At 47.6% G+C, this 23,895-nt stretch overlaps 8 protein-coding genes; 4 read left to right on the top strand and 4 right to left on the bottom strand.

Annotated features, from left to right (window-relative positions):
* Window positions 1-1,861: 1,861 nt before the first annotated feature.
* Window positions 1,862-2,656, top strand: FFUJ_02037 (uncharacterized protein; the record flags this gene model as incomplete). Its single annotated transcript, XM_023577228.1, has 1 exon — window positions 1,862-2,656. The coding sequence occupies one exon, from the start codon at window positions 1,862-1,864 to the stop codon at window positions 2,654-2,656; it is 795 nt and encodes a 264-aa protein (XP_023423565.1).
* A 2,974-nt stretch (window positions 2,657-5,630) lies between these two features.
* On the top strand, window positions 5,631-7,054 carry FFUJ_02038 (related to tol protein; the record flags this gene model as incomplete). XM_023577117.1 has 2 exons in its annotated part: window positions 5,631-5,968; window positions 6,025-7,054. 2 exons carry the CDS (start codon window positions 5,631-5,633, stop codon window positions 7,052-7,054), a joined length of 1,368 nt encoding a protein of 455 aa, XP_023423564.1.
* A 371-nt stretch (window positions 7,055-7,425) lies between these two features.
* Window positions 7,426-8,028, top strand: FFUJ_02039 (uncharacterized protein; the record flags this gene model as incomplete). Its single annotated transcript, XM_023577006.1, has 1 exon — window positions 7,426-8,028. The coding sequence occupies one exon, from the start codon at window positions 7,426-7,428 to the stop codon at window positions 8,026-8,028; it is 603 nt and encodes a 200-aa protein (XP_023423563.1).
* A 1,323-nt stretch (window positions 8,029-9,351) lies between these two features.
* Window positions 9,352-12,068, bottom strand: FFUJ_02040 (uncharacterized protein; the record flags this gene model as incomplete). XM_023576894.1 has 3 exons in its annotated part: window positions 9,352-9,709; window positions 10,004-10,179; window positions 10,389-12,068. 3 exons carry the CDS (start codon window positions 12,066-12,068, stop codon window positions 9,352-9,354), a joined length of 2,214 nt encoding a protein of 737 aa, XP_023423562.1.
* Window positions 12,069-14,165: 2,097 nt separating this feature from the next.
* Window positions 14,166-17,456, top strand: FFUJ_02041 (uncharacterized protein; the record flags this gene model as incomplete). XM_023576783.1 has 2 exons in its annotated part: window positions 14,166-16,808; window positions 16,860-17,456. The coding sequence occupies 2 exons, from the start codon at window positions 14,166-14,168 to the stop codon at window positions 17,454-17,456; spliced, it is 3,240 nt and encodes a 1,079-aa protein (XP_023423561.1).
* Window positions 17,457-17,745: 289 nt separating this feature from the next.
* FFUJ_02042 (probable D-amino-acid oxidase) lies at window positions 17,746-19,021 on the bottom strand (the record flags this gene model as incomplete). XM_023576672.1 has 5 exons in its annotated part: window positions 17,746-18,052; window positions 18,108-18,511; window positions 18,556-18,754; window positions 18,808-18,927; window positions 18,990-19,021. The coding sequence occupies 5 exons, from the start codon at window positions 19,019-19,021 to the stop codon at window positions 17,746-17,748; spliced, it is 1,062 nt and encodes a 353-aa protein (XP_023423560.1).
* A 745-nt stretch (window positions 19,022-19,766) lies between these two features.
* On the bottom strand, window positions 19,767-20,729 carry FFUJ_02043 (related to D-alanine aminotransferase; the record flags this gene model as incomplete). Its single annotated transcript, XM_023576561.1, has 1 exon — window positions 19,767-20,729. The coding sequence occupies one exon, from the start codon at window positions 20,727-20,729 to the stop codon at window positions 19,767-19,769; it is 963 nt and encodes a 320-aa protein (XP_023423559.1).
* A 1,016-nt stretch (window positions 20,730-21,745) lies between these two features.
* On the bottom strand, window positions 21,746-23,749 carry FFUJ_02044 (uncharacterized protein; the record flags this gene model as incomplete). XM_023576450.1 has 4 exons in its annotated part: window positions 21,746-22,496; window positions 22,547-22,674; window positions 22,720-22,997; window positions 23,050-23,749. 4 exons carry the CDS (start codon window positions 23,747-23,749, stop codon window positions 21,746-21,748), a joined length of 1,857 nt encoding a protein of 618 aa, XP_023423706.1.
* Window positions 23,750-23,895: the final 146 nt, after the last annotated feature.

Below are 23,895 nucleotides of genomic sequence, written 5' to 3'. Positions count from 1 at the left end.
ATTATAAAGTATAAACGTTTAAGGTTATTATTTTAATTTAGGTTTATTAGTATAGTCCTCTATAATAGGTTAGAACTATTATATAGCTATACCTTTAAGGCATCCTATAATATATATAGTTTTAGTAAAGTCTCTTTTAAATTAAATTAGGTAATAAATTATAAAGGCTTTATATTAAATAAGAAATATAACTAGCTTACTAAAGGTTCTATTAAATAGTTTAGGCAGGTTAGGCTTAAGTATTTCTCTAGTATCTCTATCTGCTATTATAGTATTTATAAGGTTTTATATTTCTTAAAGTCTATTTTAATTATTAATTGCTTATTAGGCTTAAAGGTTTATAGTTTCTATAAGTATTTAATAAAGCTTAGCCATTTTAATAGTTATATTAGTGACTTACTGTTAAAATTAAATAACTTCCTTATTTTCTTTCTTAAAAGAGTTATTATTATTATTTTCTATAATTTAGTTAGTAGGGGGATAGTTAATAGATATAGTAAGATACTATTAGATAGGTTAAACTAGTATAGCTATTGCGTTTATATTACTTAGCATAATGTAATACGGTCTAAATAAGAGCTATTAATATATAACAGTTAGTTCCTAACTATAGATAAACTAAGCCATATTAGGTTTATTATTAACAGATTATATAGAGTATAATACTAAGTAGTTATTAAAGTATTATATCTCTTAATAATAGATTTAATATATATTAGGCTTAATTAATATAAAGAAGTTTTATTAATAATTAATAAGCTAATTTATAGAAGTATAAATAAGTGTAAACTATATATTACTAGTTATAAGGTACTTAATAATACTTCCTTTAAGGACTGAGGTATTAATTCTTCAGTCTTAGACCGATATTATTATATTTTAGTCCTATCCTAATTGGTTAAATTAAATAGACTGAGAAGGATCTATTTAGTCTAGTTATAATTAGTTAGGATAGTAGGGTTTTTGTGGGGTTATACGTGACGTAACCGCGAGGGTCGTAACATTTGGGTGGGGGACGTTAACCACTGTCTCTGTTGACTCAAAGTGAGACACGGCACCTATCAGACCATCGTGATCGACGCCTCAGTATCCCAAGCTCAACGCCCAAAGAGCAATGGCGAACGGCACTGTATTCCGGTCTGTGTTTAAGCAGTTTGCAGTAAAGATATGCACAGGCCCAACGCCATTACAACCAACAGCTGCAACGCTGTCCACCAGAGATACCCGGTACTGAGCCTTGTCCTGCCAAACACGCCAGTGACCCTCAATACGTGTCAGGGGTCCGAGTGCTACGCTAGCGTTGTTCTCTCGCCTTGCATGCATCCCGCCCCAAACCCAAACAAACCGTAGTCTCGGCAGTCCTACCCTCTGTATCCAGTTTCAGGAGGTAACTCTGTTCCTCTTCTGGCGTGTCTCACTGTGCAAAAAGAACGGAGACAAATCAAATACCGCAGAATCCTGGTGGAGTCATGTTGTATTTAGTTATTTGCGAGGTGCAGTCCACTGGGAAGGGGAGGACCCTAGCTACAGGAACATATTTGCTTAACCGACGCGCAATCCCTGCATGTGAAATCCTCAATCCCTGGGGCTTGTTTTTCTCCAGTCCAACGGCTTTTTTCGCGTTTGGGGCCTGTCAGAACTGAAATGCGAGAACAACTCACCGCTCATTTCTGCCGTGTTGCTATGTAACGTCGCTAACCAAATCGACATCATACGAGACAATCCTTTTAAAAGAGACAGGCCTCGGCACTTATTTATTCCCTCCTGCTAGACTAGTTTCAATTCTACCCCAATTCCAGAATTCATCCAAAAGCTCGTTCCCATCCACTAGTGTCTACAATTTCTTGACAACAGCTTCATTATGGAAACGATGGCACCTCTTCATCACGCCCTTCCCCCTCTCGAGGTCTTCGTCAGCGCTGAGGATTTTGAGAACCTTGGCATGACGCCATGGTTCAGCTACTCTGTCACTCTGCCGGAGCGACCCATTCCCAGCGCTTCGGACCGGCCCCCACTGGAGACTGAGCGTCTGCTTATCCGACCTCTCACAATGAACGACCTGGATGCATTCCATGAGCTTCGCAAACGTCCTGACATCCAGAACCACTCAACAGCTCGCGGCCGCGCAACAAAAGACAAGGACGAGACTGAACGACAACTCCATTCTCTGGTTCAGGACGACCAAAGCCACTGGTGGTTTGGCGCCTTTCTTAAATCGACCAATGAGCTCATAGGCGAGGGTGGCCTGCCAGACGTCCTAGCCATGTCCTCCTCGATCTCTGGTTGGCCAGAAGCCGAGTTCCTCATCAAACCAGAGTTCCGCCGCCAGGGATACGGCACTGAGCTCTGGACGGCAGTCATGAATTCATGGTGGGATCTACCTCGTGAGCGACGACGACACCAACTAGTCCCCGTCGTCGCACCCGGAAAAGAACCCGGCGACAAGATGGATGAGTGTGTTGTCTTCCAGTGGGAAGCAGGCAACGAAGCCGCCAAGAACTTCTTCGCAAAGGTCCTCTCACAAGCACCCGTTGCCGCACAGGGCGGCTGCGAGAGCATCGATACGCGAGATGGCAAGGAGGGGAATCTCATCACGTGGGCTGGCACAATCATCTGCAATCCTAGGCCGATGCCTGAGGAGGAGGACTCTGATTAGATGGAGCACAAGAATTTCATTTAAAAATGGTCAAAAAAACGGGTTCGGGGTAAATTTTAGACGGGCCAGGGACATAACTACTGGGTTTAGGGCGCGTGCAGCAAGCGATAACTCGTTGAATGAGGGCATCTTTGCATATTAGACGGCATTTGATAGCGACTAGGTAATCTGACCATTTCAAGTTGCATACTTAATAACAAGACTGTTATATTATCTCATCACTCTGGCGTCGCTTTTTGAACACGTTTCTACAGAGTTTTGTTAAGTACAGTCCAGATAGGCTGAGCTCACATGTCTTTGTGACGTTGATCATGCTGACTGCAGATCTTTGTTTCGACTTTACCATCCGTCGTAGACATGTGTGAGCTCTGTGCCTCTACTTACTCGAGACACGAAACGCGCGTTGGCTCTAGGATCATGGCTTTTGCGAAGGTTGATATTTCTCCACGAACCAAGACGGTTTACTTTATTCAAGTCTGCCAAGCCCCACTGCTCTCATGAGCGAAACAGGACGACACCCCAAGTTTCATCCCACTACGCCGTCTTCTAAACTTATTCTAGAAGGTCGCCAGAGAGCCAAAACCAGTTGATCTTAGCAGAAGTTTAAAAACCATGATGCTGTCTCGGCCCGAGACCTGAGATGTCCGATGGGGCTTCGTCGATCATTGGCTCATAACGTTCCGAGCGAGCTAGCTAGCCTCAAAATCAGCCCCAGAGAAAAGCCAAAACATCTCCAGTTTGACTATCGCTGATTGATAAACTACCGGGGGTTTCGGCCCCGGTTAAGCTATTGGTCGATATACGATACATATGAACTAGCTTCAGCTAGCTGTTAGACGGAATATCTTCTGTCTCAACTGCCGTGGATGTTATTTCCTTTGGCAGCTGCCTAAAGCTTGATCTTATAGTTTGGCCTTTTGGACTATCTTTATTCTCAGAAGGGACAGATCTTCAAACTCTAAGGCATGGCAGCTACAGGGGCTATGGGTAACCTCGGCATGTGAAACGGCTTTTCAGCAGTCTCCAATATTATAAAGTCAAAATTGAGTTTATTCCCGCCGACCTCTGTTCTCCATAACCTCGGAAACTAAGCCTTTCGGAATGTCTTCATTGATATAAAGAGTAATAGCAGGATAATTGTCAATTGCTCAAACAAAAGTCCATGTTAACATGTGTAAGTAAGCCTCGCAATCGTACTTCAATCTGGGGGTTTAAATGACAAGAGCGGTGATGTCAAAGTGTGACGTTGGCTAACCTTTCCCTGTTATGAACTGGAACTTCCGATTTATCAATATTTATACGAGATTGAATATCTGTAGGCTGAATTAATTAAATCATTGAAAATAAAGTCAATAAAATACATGCAGTAACTCCAGATATGTACTCTGGCCCCTCCTCAATAACTACTATGTGACCTAGTCGAGCTGTACCAAGCAAATTAATAGATATTCGAGCGTTATCCAAATCAGGAACATAACTCTAGCCGTTTGTATTGAGGTTAACAGTCGATACAAAGAATAGATCAGATGAGATGAGATGCGAGTGATCACGTTAAAGAACATAATGCAACAAACAATATGAGGAACTTGTGAGACTCTGATTAGTTTTTCGAGTTTAGGAGACATGCCATGCTGCAGTTAGAACACTGGAGAAACATGTCATCCAAACTTACCAAGTCTTCTTTGCTGGGGATATCAAGCCCCTTCCACTAATCCGCGTAGATCTGACATCATGAACGTCCAAGAGTGAGCGCCAGAAGTAACATCGCGTGTCGCCGCTTTTGCACGCCGTTTGCGAGGCATTACAGCTGGTCGAGTGGCACCTAGTGAAGCGTTTAGCGAGACCAAGATCTATGAACTCATCTCAGTGCGTCTGCTGTTTTTGCAAAAACACCAAGTAGCTAGCCAACATAAGTGCTGGTGTCAACCAAATCTCGAGGCACTGGGTGTATGGACTAGGTAATATGGGTGCGATGAGGCCAGGAAAACTTCAGGCCATGACTATGGAATATCCAGGTCTTGATAAATATATCACAGAATGCTCATAGTATGAGACCGATCTCAAAGGCGATGCTACTCCCATAATCTGTCTAGTTGGGCTGGTGGCTATTTCTCGACGTCTAGTGACACTTGTTTTCTCTGAAGGGGCCTCCGTAATGATCGTCATAAAAGCTGCCCTGGCGACTAGTTTACAAATAGCCATACCCGACTGGTTACCCTTTGCCGCTTGCATGGACAACTGACTAGAATCGGCGAGTGCTTTGACCCGCAGGGTTGAAAATGAGGCCCTCCATCACTTCTCGTTCTTTCAAGCATTCGATCTATCTGATTTGCCGAGGCAGTGAAGGTCGTCTCCACTGAGCCTGGGCAGTTGTAGAAATGACGGCAATAACAGGGCATGCACGTATCACGACAGGGAGCTAGAGTGGCTCATTGGTAAGTCCAGTATCGGGGTCCTGTCATAGCTGACAGCCGGTAGCTGAAAGTGGGCAACTGGCTCATAGCTTCGCTCAACAACCATTGTTAGTAGTTAAGCCCTTAACCCCATGGTTCTGCAGCAAGGTCGTTAGTCGCCGCACCAAAACGACATATTTGACCCTGAGAAGTGGATTCGAAACTACAAGTCCGAGGTATGAATAAATGTGAGTAATTACTTTTATGTCGGTCGGAAAAGACCGAACTTGTGCAGTTGCTTCCCTATCCGACCAACCCCGATGCATGTATGTAAGCCGCCACTACACTTTGATAGGTCATAAAGTAATGGAACTTCTTACATCAAGGCAGAAGCGAGGCAACAAGGAGAATAAACGGAATATTTGGCATGAATAGTGGTGACGCGGCCATGGTTGTCAAAGCTTTTCATTATCATACCACGTATGCATATGTTATCGGATCTCTCGCCACATTTTACATAAAACTCCAGTTGAGAAAAACGGTCGACTTTCAACTATAAGTCACTTGCGTAATTCTCGACCATGGCCTTGTGCGGTCATTGCCGTGCCATTGACTTTTCCGCTTTGCCGGCACACCCAAGATGGGATCAATTCTATCGAGCCTTCGACAATAGTCAGATGAACGTGCTCAAGATCAAACAGGAAGACAGGGAGACTAAACTCGACAACGAGCTCGGGGTTTTCTGGCAGGATAGCCTCGATTCATTGGCAGAGTCCGCTGCACTAAACTGCTCTCTGTGCACTGTCGTCCAGACCGCCGTTGAAAATTGGAACGATCGACGCTCGGCTGGAAAAAACAGAAAATCCCTCCATAAGGCACTTGGCTCACAATACGATTTTGCTTTGCCAAACAAGAGATTGTTTGTGACCTAGGGTTTGGGAGAGGGCCTAAATTTGTTGTTTTTATCCTATGTAGTGACGACACAACGCTACTGCTAGGAAGCGTTACTTTTACAGCTGATGAAGCCAGTCTTTTGGCAAGAGAACTTCACTCGAGGCCATTTTGTGAGGATTCTGGGTCACCTAGAGCCCTCCGTGTTGTGAGCTCGTGGCTCAAAAGTTGCCAGGACAACCACGAGAAGTGCTATCATGGTCATACAACTCTACCCTCACGTGTACTCGCTGTTGGCTGCATTGGTGACGGCAGCATCAAGCCCATCGATCCTGATGCGGGCACTGTGGGAAAGTATGCATCTTTATCGCACTGCTGGGGTAAAGTACCAATGTTGACCACAACTCAAACCTCGCGTTACGCACATATGTCTGGTATATTCGTTACAGACCTGCCCAAGACTTTTCGAGACGCGGTCGCGGTATCAAGATATCTTGGTATCCCATTTCTTTGGATAGACAGTCTCTGTATCATTCAGGATAACCCTGAAGACTGGGCGCGTGAGTCGTCTCGAACGATGGAGGTGTACTCCAATGCACACGTGGTAATTGCGGCGAACCATGCTAGAGACTCGGCTGGGGGTTGTTTCCACGTTCGTCCGTCGCGTATCAGTGACAGCTTGAGAATACCAGGTATTGGACTCGTTCACATGCAACTTGGTGCGAATAGCGATGAGTTTCTGTATCACAATTCGGTGTTTTCCAACGAGCCCCTTGCGAAGCGTGCGTGGGCACTGCAGGGGCGTTTCTTGGCTGCGCGTATGATTCACTACAACACGGAGCAAATGCATTTCGAATATCGACACGGCATAGTAGACGAGGATAGGTGTAAGTCAAACAGGCGTTACTGCGGCTTGAGCTATGGTATGTATTATCGGTGTTTCGCTTGCAAAGCTCTCCAGATTTGGTCTTCTATAGTCTGGAACTACGGTGAACGGTATTTGACGAAACCTACAGATAGGTTCCCGGCTATGAGTGGCATCGCCGGTACCTTAGGCTGTCTGCTTAAGATGAGGACGTGGATGGTACAAGGAATGGCTTGGCAGGGATCTTAAAGGGGAAAAATCCAGCTTGGCTAGAGAACTAATTAAAAACCGAGTTAAGGGTTATGTAGGCTTTACATAAGACTATTGATTTTACTAATATATTTTAGTATAAGACTGCTCTATATTAGGTTTACTAACATGGCTTAATTCTAGACTATTAAGTTTACTAGAGTGGTTTAACATGAGACTATTGGTTTTACATTAAAATTACTCCGTACTAACGTCAATATGGGAAATCGCACATTGTTTAGAAATACGGGCTAAAAAAAACTAATTAAGGAGACTCTTCCCATTTCTTAACTTCTCTGTTGTTTTGTTAACCTTTACTCTTGCCCAGTCAATCTATCTGACGTCCACTCGTTACTTGAAAACCGCTCACTATGGTTGCCCTTCATTCTGTTTTTGTATTTTGTGCAGTCGCTAGCATTGCATCTGCGGGACCATGCAAGCCTGGAAGCTCCATCTCGCTCTCGCTCTCTGAAACCAGCTCTGCGGCCTCCACCACGGAGACTACATTGCTTGAGCCAACCACTACTGCGCCCTCAACCACCCTGGCTGAATCTACTTCGACCGACATCACAGTCGAGACTAGCCTTGCAGAGACGAGTACAGAGGCTGCCTCCGACACCACCTCCGCAGCCACTGTCGAGCCAAGCACCACTACCTTCGTCACGTCGATCGCAGATACAACTACTACCGAACCCGCCACGACCACAACTTCAGCGCCGCTTAGGTGCATCCCGGATCAATGCGTTGGCACCATCAAGATTCAATGCGATGTGGTCATCTATGGCCTAGTGGATTATGTTAACGCCGACGATACCCAAGCTTGCGCAGACCTTTGCAATGCAGATGACAATTGCCAGGCCTTCACATTCGATTATAATTTCAAGTGGTGTTATAAGACTGCCAGTCTGGAACAGCGAGTTGTTGGGCCTTATGATGGTTTTGATACCGGAATTAAGGGAACATGTCAGGTGTAACGGTGACACCTAACCACTACGCCACAGGGCAAAAGATTGGGCTATAACAGCTATCGTAGCAATTACAGTGGTGTATACAGCTGCTTATAGAAGCCTTATAGCGCTGTTACGGGCACGAAGCGTGACATCAGGGCGGCGACTAAGATAGTTACCTCGCCTAGATTGATGTACCCTTATTAAATGGAAATAGATTTATTCCTATAGTATAGTTATATTAAAATTGAACCTTTTTTTCTCCTTAATAGTATTACTTACTTTATTATATATTTAAATAATACTTACTTTTTTACTTTAAATTTTAATTTAATTAATTAATATTAAAGAAATTAATAAACTTTTTATAGCTTGTATAATTAAAATGCAGCCTTGGTAAAAATAATACTTCCAGTCTTATTACTACTGGGGCTATAGATTATGGCTATAGCTAGGAGTCTTTAGAGAATTTAAGGTCGATTGATTACTTTATATGCTTTAAAAATCACAATACACTACAACGCATCCCGACAACGCAACCAATATGTCACCAGAATACACTATCCAGACCGAAGCTACAAGGCTTCTAAAAGTGCTAATAAGCGATGAGAGATTACTAATTAGCCCTGAAGTGAAAGAAGCTTGTGAATATGTCCACTTCAGTGGATGGAGACCGAAACCTCAACCTATCGACAAATACATAGGAGCAAGCTGGAGTTGGTCAAGCTTTTAAGGCATCGTAGCGCTTAATATAAAGGCAAATTAAAGATTAATTGCTATAGTAGAAGACTGGCATGTTGAATTGACGAACTCTAACGATCCATATGGGCGAGTGAATAGTGCATTCTGTGCATGCGGGGACCACTTACACAGCTAACACAAAGTACGATTGCGGACGAACCTGATGAACGACGCGAGCGAGCAGGACTGAGACCGGCCCTGAGATTCCACACAAAGTACAGTGGCGATGGTGACGAATTACGGCTGAGGTTGGATAATGAAGACCCAAATGCTTCTGATCAATGGCAGGACATGGATATTAAAGTGCTGCGTCTGGGTGGTTATGAAAAAGAGTCACCTATTTCCCAATGTGAGGTCGAAGGAGAAGAAGCAGAGTCGAATAAAGATAGGACAAAGGAGAGACTTTTATTTGACCATGGGTTTGGCCTAGCGATCACCTCGACGAATGTAAACGGCGCCATCTATATGAAGAGAGTAGGACACGTGATCTTAGATAGCAATCAAGTGGAAAGACTAAGGCAAACTGAAGAAGATTGGGATACTGTAACTATTATATAAAATTGCTAATTAAAATGTAAGTCGGTTTATAGTAATAACTTATATAGCCATTTATACATTAACTCTTTTTAGGGCCGCCGTCTTGCGTGCCAGGTCGTCGAAGACGAACTGGGGTTCCCGATCTTTGCGGTATGGGTCGATGCGGATGCCAAAGATGGTCATGATACTATACACCACGTCCACGGAGACTGAGGATGTCCGTACGTACATGCTCCGCCACATAACAGCGTATTTGACTGGCTTCATGGACGACAGACAAGCCCGAAGCGCGCGGCGCGGTACGTCGGACGACTTTGACGTCGTGCCGTCCAACACAACAAGAGTAGGGATGGGAGTCTTAAACGGATCTGAGTCTGCAATGTCGAGAAGGTTCGCCAGATTGCAAATAAAGCAAAGACGGCGGCAGGTGCTGCAGATGCCGCGTTAGTTGTTGTGCGTGCTGCCAGGGCTGAGGGGTTGGAGAATCTTCTACAGTGGCTCGAGAGTAGCCGTAGTGGAGGTAGCTAGGAAGTTCCTTATGCTGTATATTATTTCGGCATGACCTGGCAAAAAAGAAAATGATTATTTCTATACAGCTTTCTAAGCTTAAACATTTATGTCCCTACTTGTAGACGCAGAATCTTTTATACTAGCCTCAGAGTTCCCTTGTCTATTTTTCATGATCAACCTCCAAAGGTTTACTTCTGCAGCATTTTTCTCTCACGTAAGTCTCTGGAGTCGGTCTTCGTTATCTTCCGAATCCCACCACTCTTTCTCCCAATCCATCTTCGAGTGGAAGAAGAGTATCCTCGCGTTTGGCGGTCGATGCTGATACTTTCTTTCCAGGCAAGTTGAGGTCTGGAGAGTCAAAGCAGTGGGACAGTTTGGAGGCTGACGCGGCTGATGAGGCGCGAATGAGTAACCAAAGAGCAAGATGAATGTGATTAAATACATCAATCTCTTGAACGCAGAGCATTATCCTTTCTCGGCTTCATTATTTATGCCTTAGCATTGCTAGTCCTGCTTAACATCATGACTAAACGGCATCACATATTGTGTTTCAGAACAAAACTCAATACAATCATACAAGCGCTCTAGGAAATACATACTTTAAGCCTTCCCATTCCATGCAAGGGGACAGCTTCTTCACTATTATCCTTCAATAAATCAACCAAAACCACTCTTTGCTTGTACTGGCAAGGAACCATGAACGAACCATCCTCAAGCTTCTTCGGGTTAGCGGTCCTCAAAACGCTGATGCAAGGTGACGCGCTCCCCTTCGGCAGTGGTTCGTTGGTTAGCAGCATGTCGCATTCGTACTCTTCTTCCGAATCTGACAGGCCGCGTACTTCAAAACTCCTTCTGGTCTCTGTATGCCACAATTTCCAGGAGCTCCTGGCCTGCAGCGTTTGTTTGCGGAAATAAAAGGACATGTATGTGGCTTCAAGGCCAGAAGGGGTGCAGACTCCGTCGTTTTCATATGTTGAGAGATCTCGCCCCCCAAGACTTCCCCCATGAGCCCCCATAAACGACTTTGGGGCCCATCGATAGCCCGGTACATCTGTCTTGTCTCCTCCAAGAAAAACAATGTTTCTTGGAACCTCCCTTAGCTCTTTGAATAGCCTTATCATACGATCCTGGGCTGGTAGTTCTAGGACGATCCCAAGATCTACACCCAGTAAGCTCGCGATTGCCAGTGTCTCGTCTGAGGCCCTGCTGGTGTCTCTCCAGCGAAGCGATCGGGAAACATCGCCGATCTTGAGATCTTTGTACTGACTCTGCTTGATTAAACGGAAAATCTCTGCCGCCATATCCCCCATATATGGATATAGTTCCAAGTTCTCCCTGTTTGGAATCAAGTCTCTCAATGGTACGAGGGCGTCGGCGAAGCAAAATAATACCTTTTCAGCTAATACAGCTTCTTGCAGTGTCCAAAGTCGACCCATCCAACCAGAGGTCAAGACGTATAGCAGCCTTGAAGCCTCCGGATCTGATGACAAACAACGCTGCAGGCCGCTGTCCAGAACCAGTACAGCATTTGCTTCCTTATAGGTGCGTGCCATCATCCTTATGGCTTTCTTACGGTGCTCCCTTGCTTGGGGAATGCATAAGCTGTCAATCCAGAATGCCCCTTCTGGGTTTGACTTGAATACCATGGCTGCCAGTCGGGCTAATTGACAAGTGGGGAGTCCAGTCTCAGTATTGCTCCCAAGTCCATCAGCCCAGACGTGGGAGATAGCTACGTAAGCCAAGTCTGATGATTTGAGTACCTCCAAGCCCCCCAAAGCGTCCTCAGACCTGCTGGCTATGCGAATGACGGGGACTTGGTTCCGAGAAATGAGGTTTTCGACTTGACCAAGGGCAGGCTTTCCAAATTTGCAGCCCTTTGAAGCGGACTCCTTGCAGGACCGAGTGTGCTGTTGAGTGTAGGTGCTTTCGTCGACTCGGTTCGCCACACACTTAATTCGCTGACATGTAGCGTGATCTTTTCCATCCGACGGTGGACTATGTTCACTAACGTACTTTACACAAGAGACGGATTTAGTATTGAGGAAATACTCGATAGTGAAGGGACACCAATTGCATTGAAGCATCGACTCTCGCACTTTGTGTCGGTAATCCTCTACCAGTACCATAGACCAAGACAACGGTGTCGGTGGCCGAGAGTCGCAGTGAACCGTGTTCATCGCATTGGTAAGAGCCTCGCCGACTAGAGCAATGAATATGACCATTGGTTGCTGATCATCACCCAAAGAATCGAATATGGCAAAACGCGATGTGAGAAACATGATCATCATAGAATGTGCTTGGACGAGACTGGCCCGCGCTCGTTTCAACCATAGCCGGCGTGATTCCAGTTCAGTTTGTCGTATGCAGGCAAGCCACTTCTGAATGATTCTGGGGAGGTTATCCAGTGACAAAACAAGTATCCCACCATCGCCTCTTTTGAGGAGTTCGTGTTCCGGGACCTGATTCTCAGTCACAGCCTCTATCAACCCGAAAGTCAGTAAGCTTTGGGTGCTGGCTCCTATATATTTCCAGCGTTCATCAGAAGGTTCCCCATCCCTGAAGTTTTCAGATAGGCTTCGAGTCGATATGTATTCCTTTAGAGGCTTTATGACAAAGCCATCGTGGCGAAACCCAAGCCATTTGGGTGCTTTGAAAAGGCTACACGTCGAGCTTAAAGTGTTAGGTGCTTGCATCAGGCTTGACTTAATCGGGTAATGGAAATCATGTGTTTCCAGATTTTGCCTTGAGTGTGGCAAGAGGAGCGTTGGAAGCTTTTTATGGTAATTATCGAGAGACGATTATTTTTATTGATAAGAGATCAGTTTTGTGTGTACAAAACATTTGCTAAGTTGATACCATCACTCTTCAGCCTGACCCAAATGCGTCGAAAAAGACACGTGTAACATGGGCGACCTATGAGCTAAACATAAGACGGCTTACAAAGCGCCTATTAACTTATGGCTTGCATAGAAGTAACTCTCTTTACACTATCTATTCTATATAGACGCTCACATTAAGATAATTGATATGACAGAGTTCGAAACAATGTTTCATTGAATCTACAATTTCCTCGCTATGTCCAGGGTAGTCTAGCTGATGGTGCGACGTGGCGTCGACGGTTTCATCCGCAGCCCGCATTCCAGTGGCCTCAGTGGCGTCTGCCAAAAAGCCCTAAGCCCCAACGAACCGCGCGCTAACAAACGGGTTGAATAAGCGCCAGATCCCCAAGCCATTTGTTTCAGGTCGAGATTTGCTTCGAGGATCAATGACGATCATGTCTTGCAATTGTTCTTAGGCGCTTCAACCTGGCTCTCTTCTCTGTCTCTTACAATTATTTTCTCTTGTCTTTCCCCGCTGGATAAATGATGCCGAACACGAGGTTGTTGGTCGACTCGAACAGGGCATATACCTAAGAAAAGAATCACGTCCCGCTTCTTCTGCAAGAATAAAAAAAATTAACTCGGAATATTCTATTCTCAGTTCCATCTCGTAAAAAACTAATGCACAGAATCGTGAATTGACGTGGTTGGACTTTTTTTTTGGGGGGAGATCTAATCTAGACCATCTTGGCAGACGACGACTGGATGATTCGATGAGGGCTTAAACTTGCAGGGATCATCCCAACCAACCAAGACGTGCAGGCCCCTCGATTTCTGTTTATAGCCGCTGAGTGGCCAGAGAGATCCAATAATAGCACACAATCACAGCACCTCAGCGGAGTCGTGCGTCGCAAACACGAGGCCTTGTGCATGTTTCGTGTGCGTGAACCTTGATTCTTTTCAAGACATTTAGTTATTGTTAGAACCGTTTCTTATTCAGCGGCCTATCCAAGGTCAACTCGACCCCATGTCCACCTGCACTACAGCAACTCCGTTTTTTACGACAGGCCACATCATGAAATGATCGGCACAGCGTTTCTGCTGCAACTGTATTTTTGGAACCGAGCCGCCTGGGTATCTCGGATGTCCAACAACCATGTCTCTGATCCACTACCAAAACGCACGCGCTTTCTGCCCAAAAAACTCTCTCTCATCCAACCACCCATCGACTGACCGCCCTGTCAGTTCCCGTTTGGGCATATCCGGAATGACCTCACCCTGCTATGTTTTGTATGCAAGCGCCCGTATTCCCACTTCGGGCCTGCATGGCCATGGAGACGCTTCCAAGTTTGGATCATGATTGATTTGCGCGTACGACTTACGTGGAGAAGCAAACCATCTTCAGCTGAAATTGTAACCTGACAGCCGATCTTGAGATTGGTATAAAGATTCAGGCTACACCAGCTCGTTACACATTCTTTTCCTCAGCAACAATTCACTTTCGTTTCACATAAACAAACATTTCATTCGCTTCAAACATTCGTTGAAACAGAAAAGATGAGAAGCTTCTTTCTACTCAGCGCCGTCGCCTTTAGCGCGGCCAACGCTGGTGTTTTAGACTATCGCCGCCAGCCAAGGGGAGACTACAATCTACCTCCGGCCTTGACAACTTCTGTCTATCAACCCCCGGCCGTCTCTACTGATCTCTATCCTCCTCCCGCTCAGTCTGCCAACACTGAGCCTACTGAGCAAGAGACTTCTCCTTATGTTCCTCCTTCGATTCCTACTGTCGCTACTTCCGAGCACCAAGAAACTACCAACTATGCACCTCCCGAGTCTGCAGCTACCGAGAGTGCTAGCAAGCCCGTTGAAGACACTTCTATTGTCGAGACTCCTTCCAACGCTTATCCTCCTCCTGCCAACACTCAACCTGGACAAGACACCACTGAGGCCTCAACACCAACCGGAGCCTACCCCCCTCCCGTGAACACTCAAAAGACAGAGACTGAGCAAGAGTCTTCTGCCGTTGTCACATCTGAAGAGTCCACTCCAACCGGTGCTTACCCTCCTCCTGAGAACACTCCATCTGAGTCTGAGCATGAGTCTACTGCTGTCGAGACTACTGCTGTCGAGACGACTGCCGTTGAGACTACTGCTGAGGGTAAAACCTCAACTGATCTGTATCCTCCTCCTGCCAACACCGAGACCACCAAGCCTGGCAAAGATACCACTGAGGCTCTTACCCCCACTTCCGAGTACACTCCCCCCGAGAGTACCGATGTAACCCAGCAGGGATCTACCGATGTTGGCAGCTCTACTGACGCGTATCCCCCTCCCGAGGGCACCCCCACAACCCAGGGTACCACGGCTGTTTCCGAAACCACCAAGCCCGCCGTCGGCACCTCAACTGATGTCTATCCTCCTCCTAAGGGTACCGAGACTACCGATACTGGTGTTGAGACCGAAACTGGTAGTGCTTCTACTACCCAGTGGACTACCTCAACTGTCTACACCACCAATGTATACACTGTCACTTCTTGCCCTCCCGAGGTTCCCGACTGCCCCAACGGTCAGCATGTCACTACCAAGACCATCGCTGTGTCTACTACTATCTGCCCTGTCACCGAGACCAAGCCTGTGACCGAGCATGGCGAGACTGGTACTCCCACTTATCCTGTTCCCGGCTCTACCGAGACTGAGCACCAAGGTACTGAGACTGCTACTGTTTCCAAGCCTGGTGAGACCGAGACCAAGACTGAGTCGGTCCCTGAGGAGACTGAGACTTCTCCTTCTACTGGTGCTTACCCCCCTCCCAAGGTTACCACTGGCACTACTGAGGGAGCCGAGACTGAGACTCTTCCTGCTGAGACTGAGACTACCAAGCCTGCTGTCGGTACATCCACTGGTGTCTATCCTCCTCCTAAGGCCACCACCGAGACTACCGAGGGTACTGAGACTGAGACTGTTCCTGCTGAGACTGAGACCACTAAGCCTGCTGTTGGTACCTCAACTGGTGTCTACCCTCCTCCCAAGGGCACTGAGACCACCGAGACCGGTGTTGAAACCGAGACTGAGTCCCTCCCTGCTGAGTCTACCAAGCCCGCTGTTGGAACTTCAACCGGCGCCTATCCTCCTCCCAAGGTCACCACCGAGACTGCCACTGCCAAGACCGAGACTGTTCCCACCGAGACCAAGCCCAACACTCAGCAGACCAGCCAGTGGACTACCTCAACTGTCTACACAACCAACATCCGCACTATTACCTCTTGCCCTCCTGAGATTCCTGACTGCCCCAACGGTCAGCATGTCACAACCGAGACTATTGCTATCTCTACTACCGTCTGCCCTGTGACCGAAGAGCACCACACAGAGACGAAGCCAGCTCCCACCAAGCCTGTTGAGACCAAGCCTGCCACGGAAGGACAGTCCACCAAGCCCGTCGAGACAAAGCCCGCCACTGAGACCAAGCCAACTTACGCAGTTCCCACTGAGACTAAGCCTGCGACCGAGACGAAGCCTGCTACTGAGGGACACTCTACCAAGCCTGTCACTGGTGGACAGTCTGAAGCTGGATCTACTCAGCCTGCTTCTACTACTGAGTGGACCACTTCGACCGTTTACACGACTACCATCCGCACTGTTACGTCTTGCGCTCCCGAGTTCCCCAACTGCGAGACACCTACTCCCCATGTCACTACTGAGACTGTTGCCATCTCTACCACTGTCTGCCCTGTTACCGAGCAGCACCAGACTCAGCCTAAGCCTACGGAACACAAGCCCACTCAACCCAAGCCCACTGAGTCTCAGCCTAGTGAGACAGCCAAGACTACTGGATGGTCGACTTCTACCATTTACACCACCAGCGTTCGCACCGTCACTGCTTGTGGTCCTGAGTTCCCCAACTGCGAGACACCTACTCCCCACGTCACTACTGAGACTATCGCTGTTTCTACTACCATTTGCCCCGTGACTGAGCAGCACCAGACTGGATCCAAGCCCACTGAGCCTCAGCCTACCCAGCCCAAGCCTACTCAGCCAGCCAAGACAACCGCTTGGTCTACTTCAACTGTCTACACTACCAGTGTCCGAACTGTGACTACCTGCGGCCCTGAGCACCCCAACTGCGAGACACCTACTCCTCACGTTACCACTGAGACCATCGCCATCTCGACCACCGTCTGCCCAGTTACCGAGGAGCAGTCCTCTCCCACCAAGCCCAGCACTCCCGGCCAACCTTCTCAGCCCTCTCAGCCCTCTCAGCCTGAGCAACCCAGCCAGCCCCACCAGACCTACCCCGTCCCAACTCAGCACGTCGTCACAACCGGCTGGTCTACCTCTACCGTCTATACGACCAACATCCGAACGGTCACTGCATGCGCTCCTCACGTTGCCAACTGCCCTGGTACTCCCCACGTCACCACCGAGACCATCGCTCTCTCAACCACTCTCTGCCCCGTCACCAAGACTCAGGTCATTCCCGGCCCTGGTGCTACTTACTACCCTCCTGGTAACTCGACGTCCACTCTTTACACCACCAAGTACTTCACCGTCACCGCCTGCCCTCCCACTGTCACAGACTGCCCCATCGGCGCTGTCTCTTCCACCGTCTACGCCACAGCTACCACCCATATCCAGCCGTGGAACTCTCACGTCTACCCCTCTCCCACCAAGGGTAGTCCTCCTACCATTCCTACCCACCTGGCTCCTGGTAACGGGACGGTCACTACCTTCATCCGATCCACCACCAAGCTCTACGAGACTCCTGTCTCTACTCCCAAGGCGGCTGAGCACACTACTACTTCAAAGGCTGGCTATGAGAAGCCTCCTTATCCTGTTTACTTCTTTTAAGATTTCCTCTGTACCTACATGCATCTCAAAGTGTCTGGGACCATGAGAGCAATGACTGCATACTTTACTTAGACTGAGTAACTTACGACCTACACGACCTGTTTTTGTATTTAGATATTATCATATTTCGCACATGAAAAGAACATAGCTTAGAAGCAATACTGTCAATACAATAGTACATCTTTCCTTGTTTATTACATACTGGCTCTTCTATATGCATCTAGTGATTGTCCTCGGTGACTCCATTGAACATCAGTCAGACATTTGTTATCTGCTGCAGGTAGGTGCATCATAGCTTCGACTTGAGTTCGGTTTGAAGCTTTGACAAAACAGGCTCAGCGGCACGAACGGCATCAAGAGCCATACCATAACCAGCCTGGAAGCCAGTGCCACCTGCACCGTAGTTATGAACCACTGTGCGCTTTTGTCCGGCGACAATCAGATCCTCTCTCTCGACTCGAGTGCCACCTTCGCGGGACGGACGAAGTCCTGAGAAAGCTGCGAGGACATCTAGACTTCCATTCCTCACTTCATCACTGAGCTCCTTGGTGCGCTCCAAGATGGACTCTGTCTCGTACGAGTATGTCGCACCATCACTGAGAAGATCGGTTAGCTCGTAAAGCATATTATAGCTAGAGAATTTACGCTTACCCGTTACCCTTTTGCATATACCCTCCGAGGATTACATGTCCCTTAGAGAAGGGCCGAGGGATCACATATGTCTCGTAATCTTTACCATGTCTCATGACGTTCGTGTGAACCTCAGGGGCGTGAGTCAACAGGACCTGTCCTCTAGTCGGGTAACACTTTGGATCCTCAACTCCAGGCAACTTTCGCGCAGCGTTGCCAGTACAGTTGAACACAATTTGGGTAGACTGGCTGAAGAATGCAGTCTGGAGATCAGGAAGTTTTTGACGAATAAAGCGAACACCGTAGTCATTCTTCAATCTCTCATAGAGATAGAGCAGATGCTTGGGTGCATTGACAGTGAGAGTAGTAAAGGAGACAGCAAACTTGACCCCCTCAGGTAGCTCGTTGACTGGTAGTTCTTGGAACTATAATGTATTAGCTTAAGATCTTCGGCTGGGCTTAAACTTACGTCTTCTAGATACTCAGACATTGCCTGAATCTTATCGCGAGGAACATTGTCGTCCCAAAGCTCCGTCGAAGGAGTTCGCTTGACATACGATTGTTCTGGCCGCACAGAGGCTAACTTGCTGAGATGGAAATATCCAGCCTTGTCCCATTTCAAGGCATTGGCATCTGTACCAGAGATAGCTGAGAAGTTGCAGCCAGCCCTACAGTGAGATAAGTATGAAAGAGCGCAACGCTGTCATATGGTGCTGCGTACCATGGAGAAGTATAACTCAGTGCCGTGTCCCCAGGAAGATGTTCCGCGATTACTGTAATAGACTTGCCGTAGCCTCGTTCTGCTAGAACCAGAGCAACATCAAGGCCGATAATGCCAGCTCTGATGTAACTGTTAGTGCACATTCGAGAGCGAGCTTGGTGGTGTTCCAGTTAATGACTTACCCCAAGATGACGATGCTATCGTGTGCACTCATGTTGTCTTTGTGAATTAGGTGATGTGATGAAGTCCGAATTGTTTGAAGAATTCTCAATGTGTTACTTATTTCATCCAGAGGGACCCGCGTATCATTTGAAGCTATACAAAGGACTTCTGTGATACCAGCCGACATTCCAAAAAGCGTAGGCCGTCTACAAAGCCGAAACTCTTGCAAAGGTTATTACCCAAATAGGAAATACCACAACCCTCGTAGGCAAGTCAAATCGCCCCATCTCTATCAACAAGTGAAGCGCTAACACCAAACTAAGACTCTACCTATTTGGGCCTTAGATATGTAGTCTGACACACAGAATTAGGCCGGTAACCTTATCGGCCAAGTCCCTTGGTGCTGCTTTTCATAGACTTGAGCCTGGGGTAATTGCGGATGCCGCCTCGGCAATACTGAGAAGGTACGATGAAGGTATCTGAGATCTTCTGACCAGGCCGTGTTTCCATTCAAGCATGGCTAGATCGATCGGCTTTGCAACGTTATAAAAGGTTGACTTTAATGAAGGGTCAAGAAAAAATCTCTCAAGGCCATTTGAAACGATATACGTGCCTCTGATGATAAAAGTTTCTTTGCCATGTGTATGCTACTTCTAAAGAACACAAGGCTTCTCCAATGCCATCTCACTTAGAATACAAGTAACACCCATCAGTCTTATACAGATGCAACAGGGTTTTGTGTAGAGTAAAATGTGTTTTATTTCATACCAATATTTACAAGCACCTGTAGCAATGCCCTAGTAATCAATCTTGAAGCTAAACTCATCCTCCCAGTGCATGGCCCAGTAACGATCCCAAATAGCCTTTGTGATAGGTCCAACCTTGCCATCATTCACAGGCTTATCATCCAGAGTAGTGATGGGCATAATGCCGCCAGCAGTTGTACACATCAAAATCTCATCAGCCTGATAAGCCGCCTCAACCGGAACATGCTCAATGCGAATCTCGTATCCACAAGATCGCGCAGCGTCAATGACACTCTTCCTTGTGATTCCCTGCAAGACTCCACGGTCAGGTGTATAGAGCACGCCATTCTTGATGATGACCACGTTGAAGCCTGAGCCTTCGGTGAGGTTGGCATCGCCGTCGGTCAGGAAGGGATAAGTGGCGCCACGGTCATTGGCCTCGAATAAGCCGCGGACAAGATCACCCCACTGGAGGTTCTTGATGGTGGGATCGATAGAGCCAGGTGGAACACGTCGTACGGTTCGTGCAACAATGGCACGACCGCCATGATACTGATCCTTGGGGTCCATAACCCAAACATACGGCTGAACAAACATGTACAGGTTATTGTTCAGCAACTCCTCTGGCTTTGCACCCCTCATGCCCTTGAGTCCACGGGTAACGATCAATTCGACAAAGGCATCCTTGATCCCACTCTTAGCGACCATCTCAACGAGGATCTTCTTGATCTCGTCGCGGGGGATGGGGAAGCGAAGCCTCATCTTCTTGCAACTGGCCTCGAGACGATTGAGGTGGTCGTCAAGGCGGAAGAAGCGGCCGTCCCAGACGGAGGGCACGTCGTAGGTCAGATCACTGTGCATGAAGCCCTGGTCGAGGAGGGGGATGCGGGCGGATTGCAGGGGGACCAGCTCGCCTTCGACCCAGGCGATGCCTTGGGAGAGGATATTGGTGCTGGCTTTGAGGGTGGCTTGTCGCTTGGCGTAGCCGGCGAATACCTCATCCATGGTTGCCATTTTGCTATCCTGTCTTTGATGTGATGGGATGTGAGGTGCTGATAGTGTTTGCTTGTGGTGGTTGATGTGATTGATGCTTGAGATGATGTGTTTGGTTGGTGAGATTGATCAATCTGATACGATTCAACCTTTGCTTTTGTAGAAGTTACAGATGTCTACAGATGCCTCCAAAGATTATCCTTTGCGATACCCCGAGTCTCGATGGAGACTGATGGTCGCGATGTCTCGACACAGTAGTTACCCGATCGCGTAATTCCTCTTTGGGTAATACCGCAACCCCGCAACCACTCGGATTGCCACCGACCCAAGGATGCATTGTCGTAGAACCCGCAAATTGGCCGATCTGTACTAAGTAATTAATTTATCTTGGTGTGTTGCGGAGTGTAGTGAGAGAAAACTGCACTGCTTGTTGATACAGCGTTGTGGCGGCAGAGCCATGTTGCCTTGACAGGATAACGATAAACGGAGACCACTGATTCGGGACTTAATCGCCAGATAGGTAAAAGCACTTATCTGAAAAATTGCCATCTGATAAAGAATCTGGGGATATTCTTATGGAAATAATTAGTCAGATGAATGGGGATTCCCTTCGCTATCTCTTGTCTACCTCATTGCAGGGGAACACAAATGCCCAATTGACCGAACATCTACATGTTCAGATCAACTCGGCGTTAGTGGACATCATATCAGTCCTTCATGTCAGGGTTACTCATAAAATTTAACACCCTGCTGTACTTCCCTCAGCAAGAATTGCATGCATGGCAAGAGAATCTCAGAGACAGTTCTGGCCCAGTGACCCCAGCAGATATGACTCCATTCGGAAGATCGAAAATGCCATTTGTAGTAAGAAATGCACATACTATATAAACATCAGAGCTTCCTCCCATTGTTCAAATCGTGAATGTCCATTTTCCCATTCTGACATTAAGTACCGACCAACACAGCTATTCATCCCTCTCAAGACCACAAAATAACGCCATTAAAAACCACAAACGCCAGGACGTACAAAAACAAGATCATCCAAATAAATACTGCCTCCCCTCCCCAGAGTTAACATTCGACCGACTCTTCTGATCAATAATAGACCCCCACCACGAATCCACCGCCTCATCAGCCCAAACCTCCTCCAGCAGCGTATTCGCAGTCAGAAACATATCATACCTCGTCCGTTCATTCCACCAGCTACAATACGTCCTCGCCGCCTGTCTCAAGTGCTCATCCGATGTTTCACACCCCGCCAAGAAAACGGGAAGAAGGAGTTGTTTCTGCAGCATGGAACTATATCTGCAAGACGTAACGTGGTTGAGCGTCTTGCGCGCCAAGAAGCCTAGTATTGAGGGGGCGGGTTGATCGCGCTGCCACTTGAACACGCGGCCGATGTAGATTAATAGCCCGTATCTCCATGCTTCGGCGCAGTGATGTAGATCTTCCTTGTAATGAGCTACATCCCCTATATCGCAGCCTGTAGTGTCTGAGACGAGTTGGTCTGGGATGTCGCCGTACTCAGGATCAGTCCACTCGCGTATCTCCTTCTCTACATTGAGAACGTGTTCCATGTCGAACTTTGCGCAGGTCATGTTGCTTATAAGCTCGAATTCTCGTGCGTAAGATCCGAGGCGGATCATGTGGCGGAACAAGGCTTCGGGACAGCCTGATACACTGTAAAAGGTCTCGTCGCTTGTTTTGTCGTGGTTGAAGAGGCTGATTATCGTGGATTCGGAGAGGACGCATCCTTGACGGCTTGTGAGGGCTAGAGTGACGTCCCACCTGCGACAGTCAGTATTCGGGTTGTGTAAGCGGTGTTTAGTGATACTTACCAGACTAGCATCTCTATACGTGCTTGCATTCGCGGTGTTTTCTTCATGTTGCAGAATTCGGCAGCCTGTATCATTTTATGCGCTCGCTTGAGATACCAGGTCCAAGGTCCATGAGCAGATGTCGCGCACTGGAGATGTCAGTCCTGACTGGAGGCCTTTGCAGAATGACTCACATCAAGTGTCATGAGAATCAACACAGCGTCCAAGAAAGTCGCTTCGATCGGCGACGCCTGCGACACGCCTTCCATATCCTTGAGCATCTGGAGAGCTTTCTTCTTATGCATTTTGGCCTCTCCAGCGCAAGAACCTGTATCGCGATTGATGTGTTTGTAGGAGAGAGCGAGGATGCAATGGAGGAGAAGTTGTGAGCCTCGACCAGTTTCGGCGTCGAATCGGAATGGGTTGGCGGCAAAGTCGTGGGTGAGAGGCATGACGCAGAATTCTTGGTCATCTAATCATCAACAGGTTAAGACTTATTGAGCGATATCAATCACTGTACGTACATCGAGTCAGTAGTTGCGCAATGGTGTCGCTGATGTTGCTCGGCGCGGCGTGAGAGTTGAGCAATGGTAAAACAGGCTCTTCAATTGCCTGTGACTGCGCATTTGTAGCAAAGTCGCCCGCTGTACCATCAGAATCATTTGGTAGCTGAGGTCCGATGAAGTGATTCTCAGGCGAGTTGTCGGTAGATGATGAGTCTCCGAGCTGAATGAGAGGAATGTCGGGGCCGAAATAAATGGGCAGTTGGCCATTGACCTGGTCAAAAGGGGCCATGAACGAGGGCCCTGTATCGATGAAGGGGTTCATAAGACTTGAATATGTCCAGTCGATATCACTCCCGCTGTTCATCCCCTCCCCCATCATCATATCGTGATCAAACGGATTGGCATTCTCGTGAGGAATCACTGGCGTCGCCGCAAGAGGAGCCCGCGCCTCCGCCCCTGTCTCTGTCGCTTCCACCGCTGGGGGCGTAGTGTTATCGGCACTCTTATCTCGACCCTCGCTATTACCATCCGCCGACTTTGGTGGCGTCGCAGGCTCAGCAGCAACAGCTTCACTCTGCGGTTTCGTCGCCGCTTGCTTCGATCGTGTTGTCGGTCCGACGAAGTCAATCGATCCAGGCGCTGTCCCATCGCGACGTCTTCTCTTGCGACTGAATGCGCCGACAAACTTGAACTCTCGGGGGGGTTTTACCGTTGACATTTTCTCTGTAAGTATGCTTCAGAGAGGAGTATGGAAAAAGTGAGGGTGTGAATGAGGGGAAAGGGTTCAGAAAGCTTTCCAAGCTTGGGGAGAAACAAACCTGGACCCATTCCTCCATCATGACACTAAAAACGCCCCCGCCCGCC

Source organism: Fusarium fujikuroi, chromosome FFUJ_chr01 (assembly GCF_900079805.1).
Source record: "Fusarium fujikuroi IMI 58289 draft genome, chromosome FFUJ_chr01".
Lineage (NCBI taxonomy): Eukaryota > Fungi > Ascomycota > Sordariomycetes > Hypocreales > Nectriaceae > Fusarium > Fusarium fujikuroi.
Note: the sequence above shows the minus strand (reverse complement) of the source record. Positions and strands in the feature narration are given on the sequence as shown.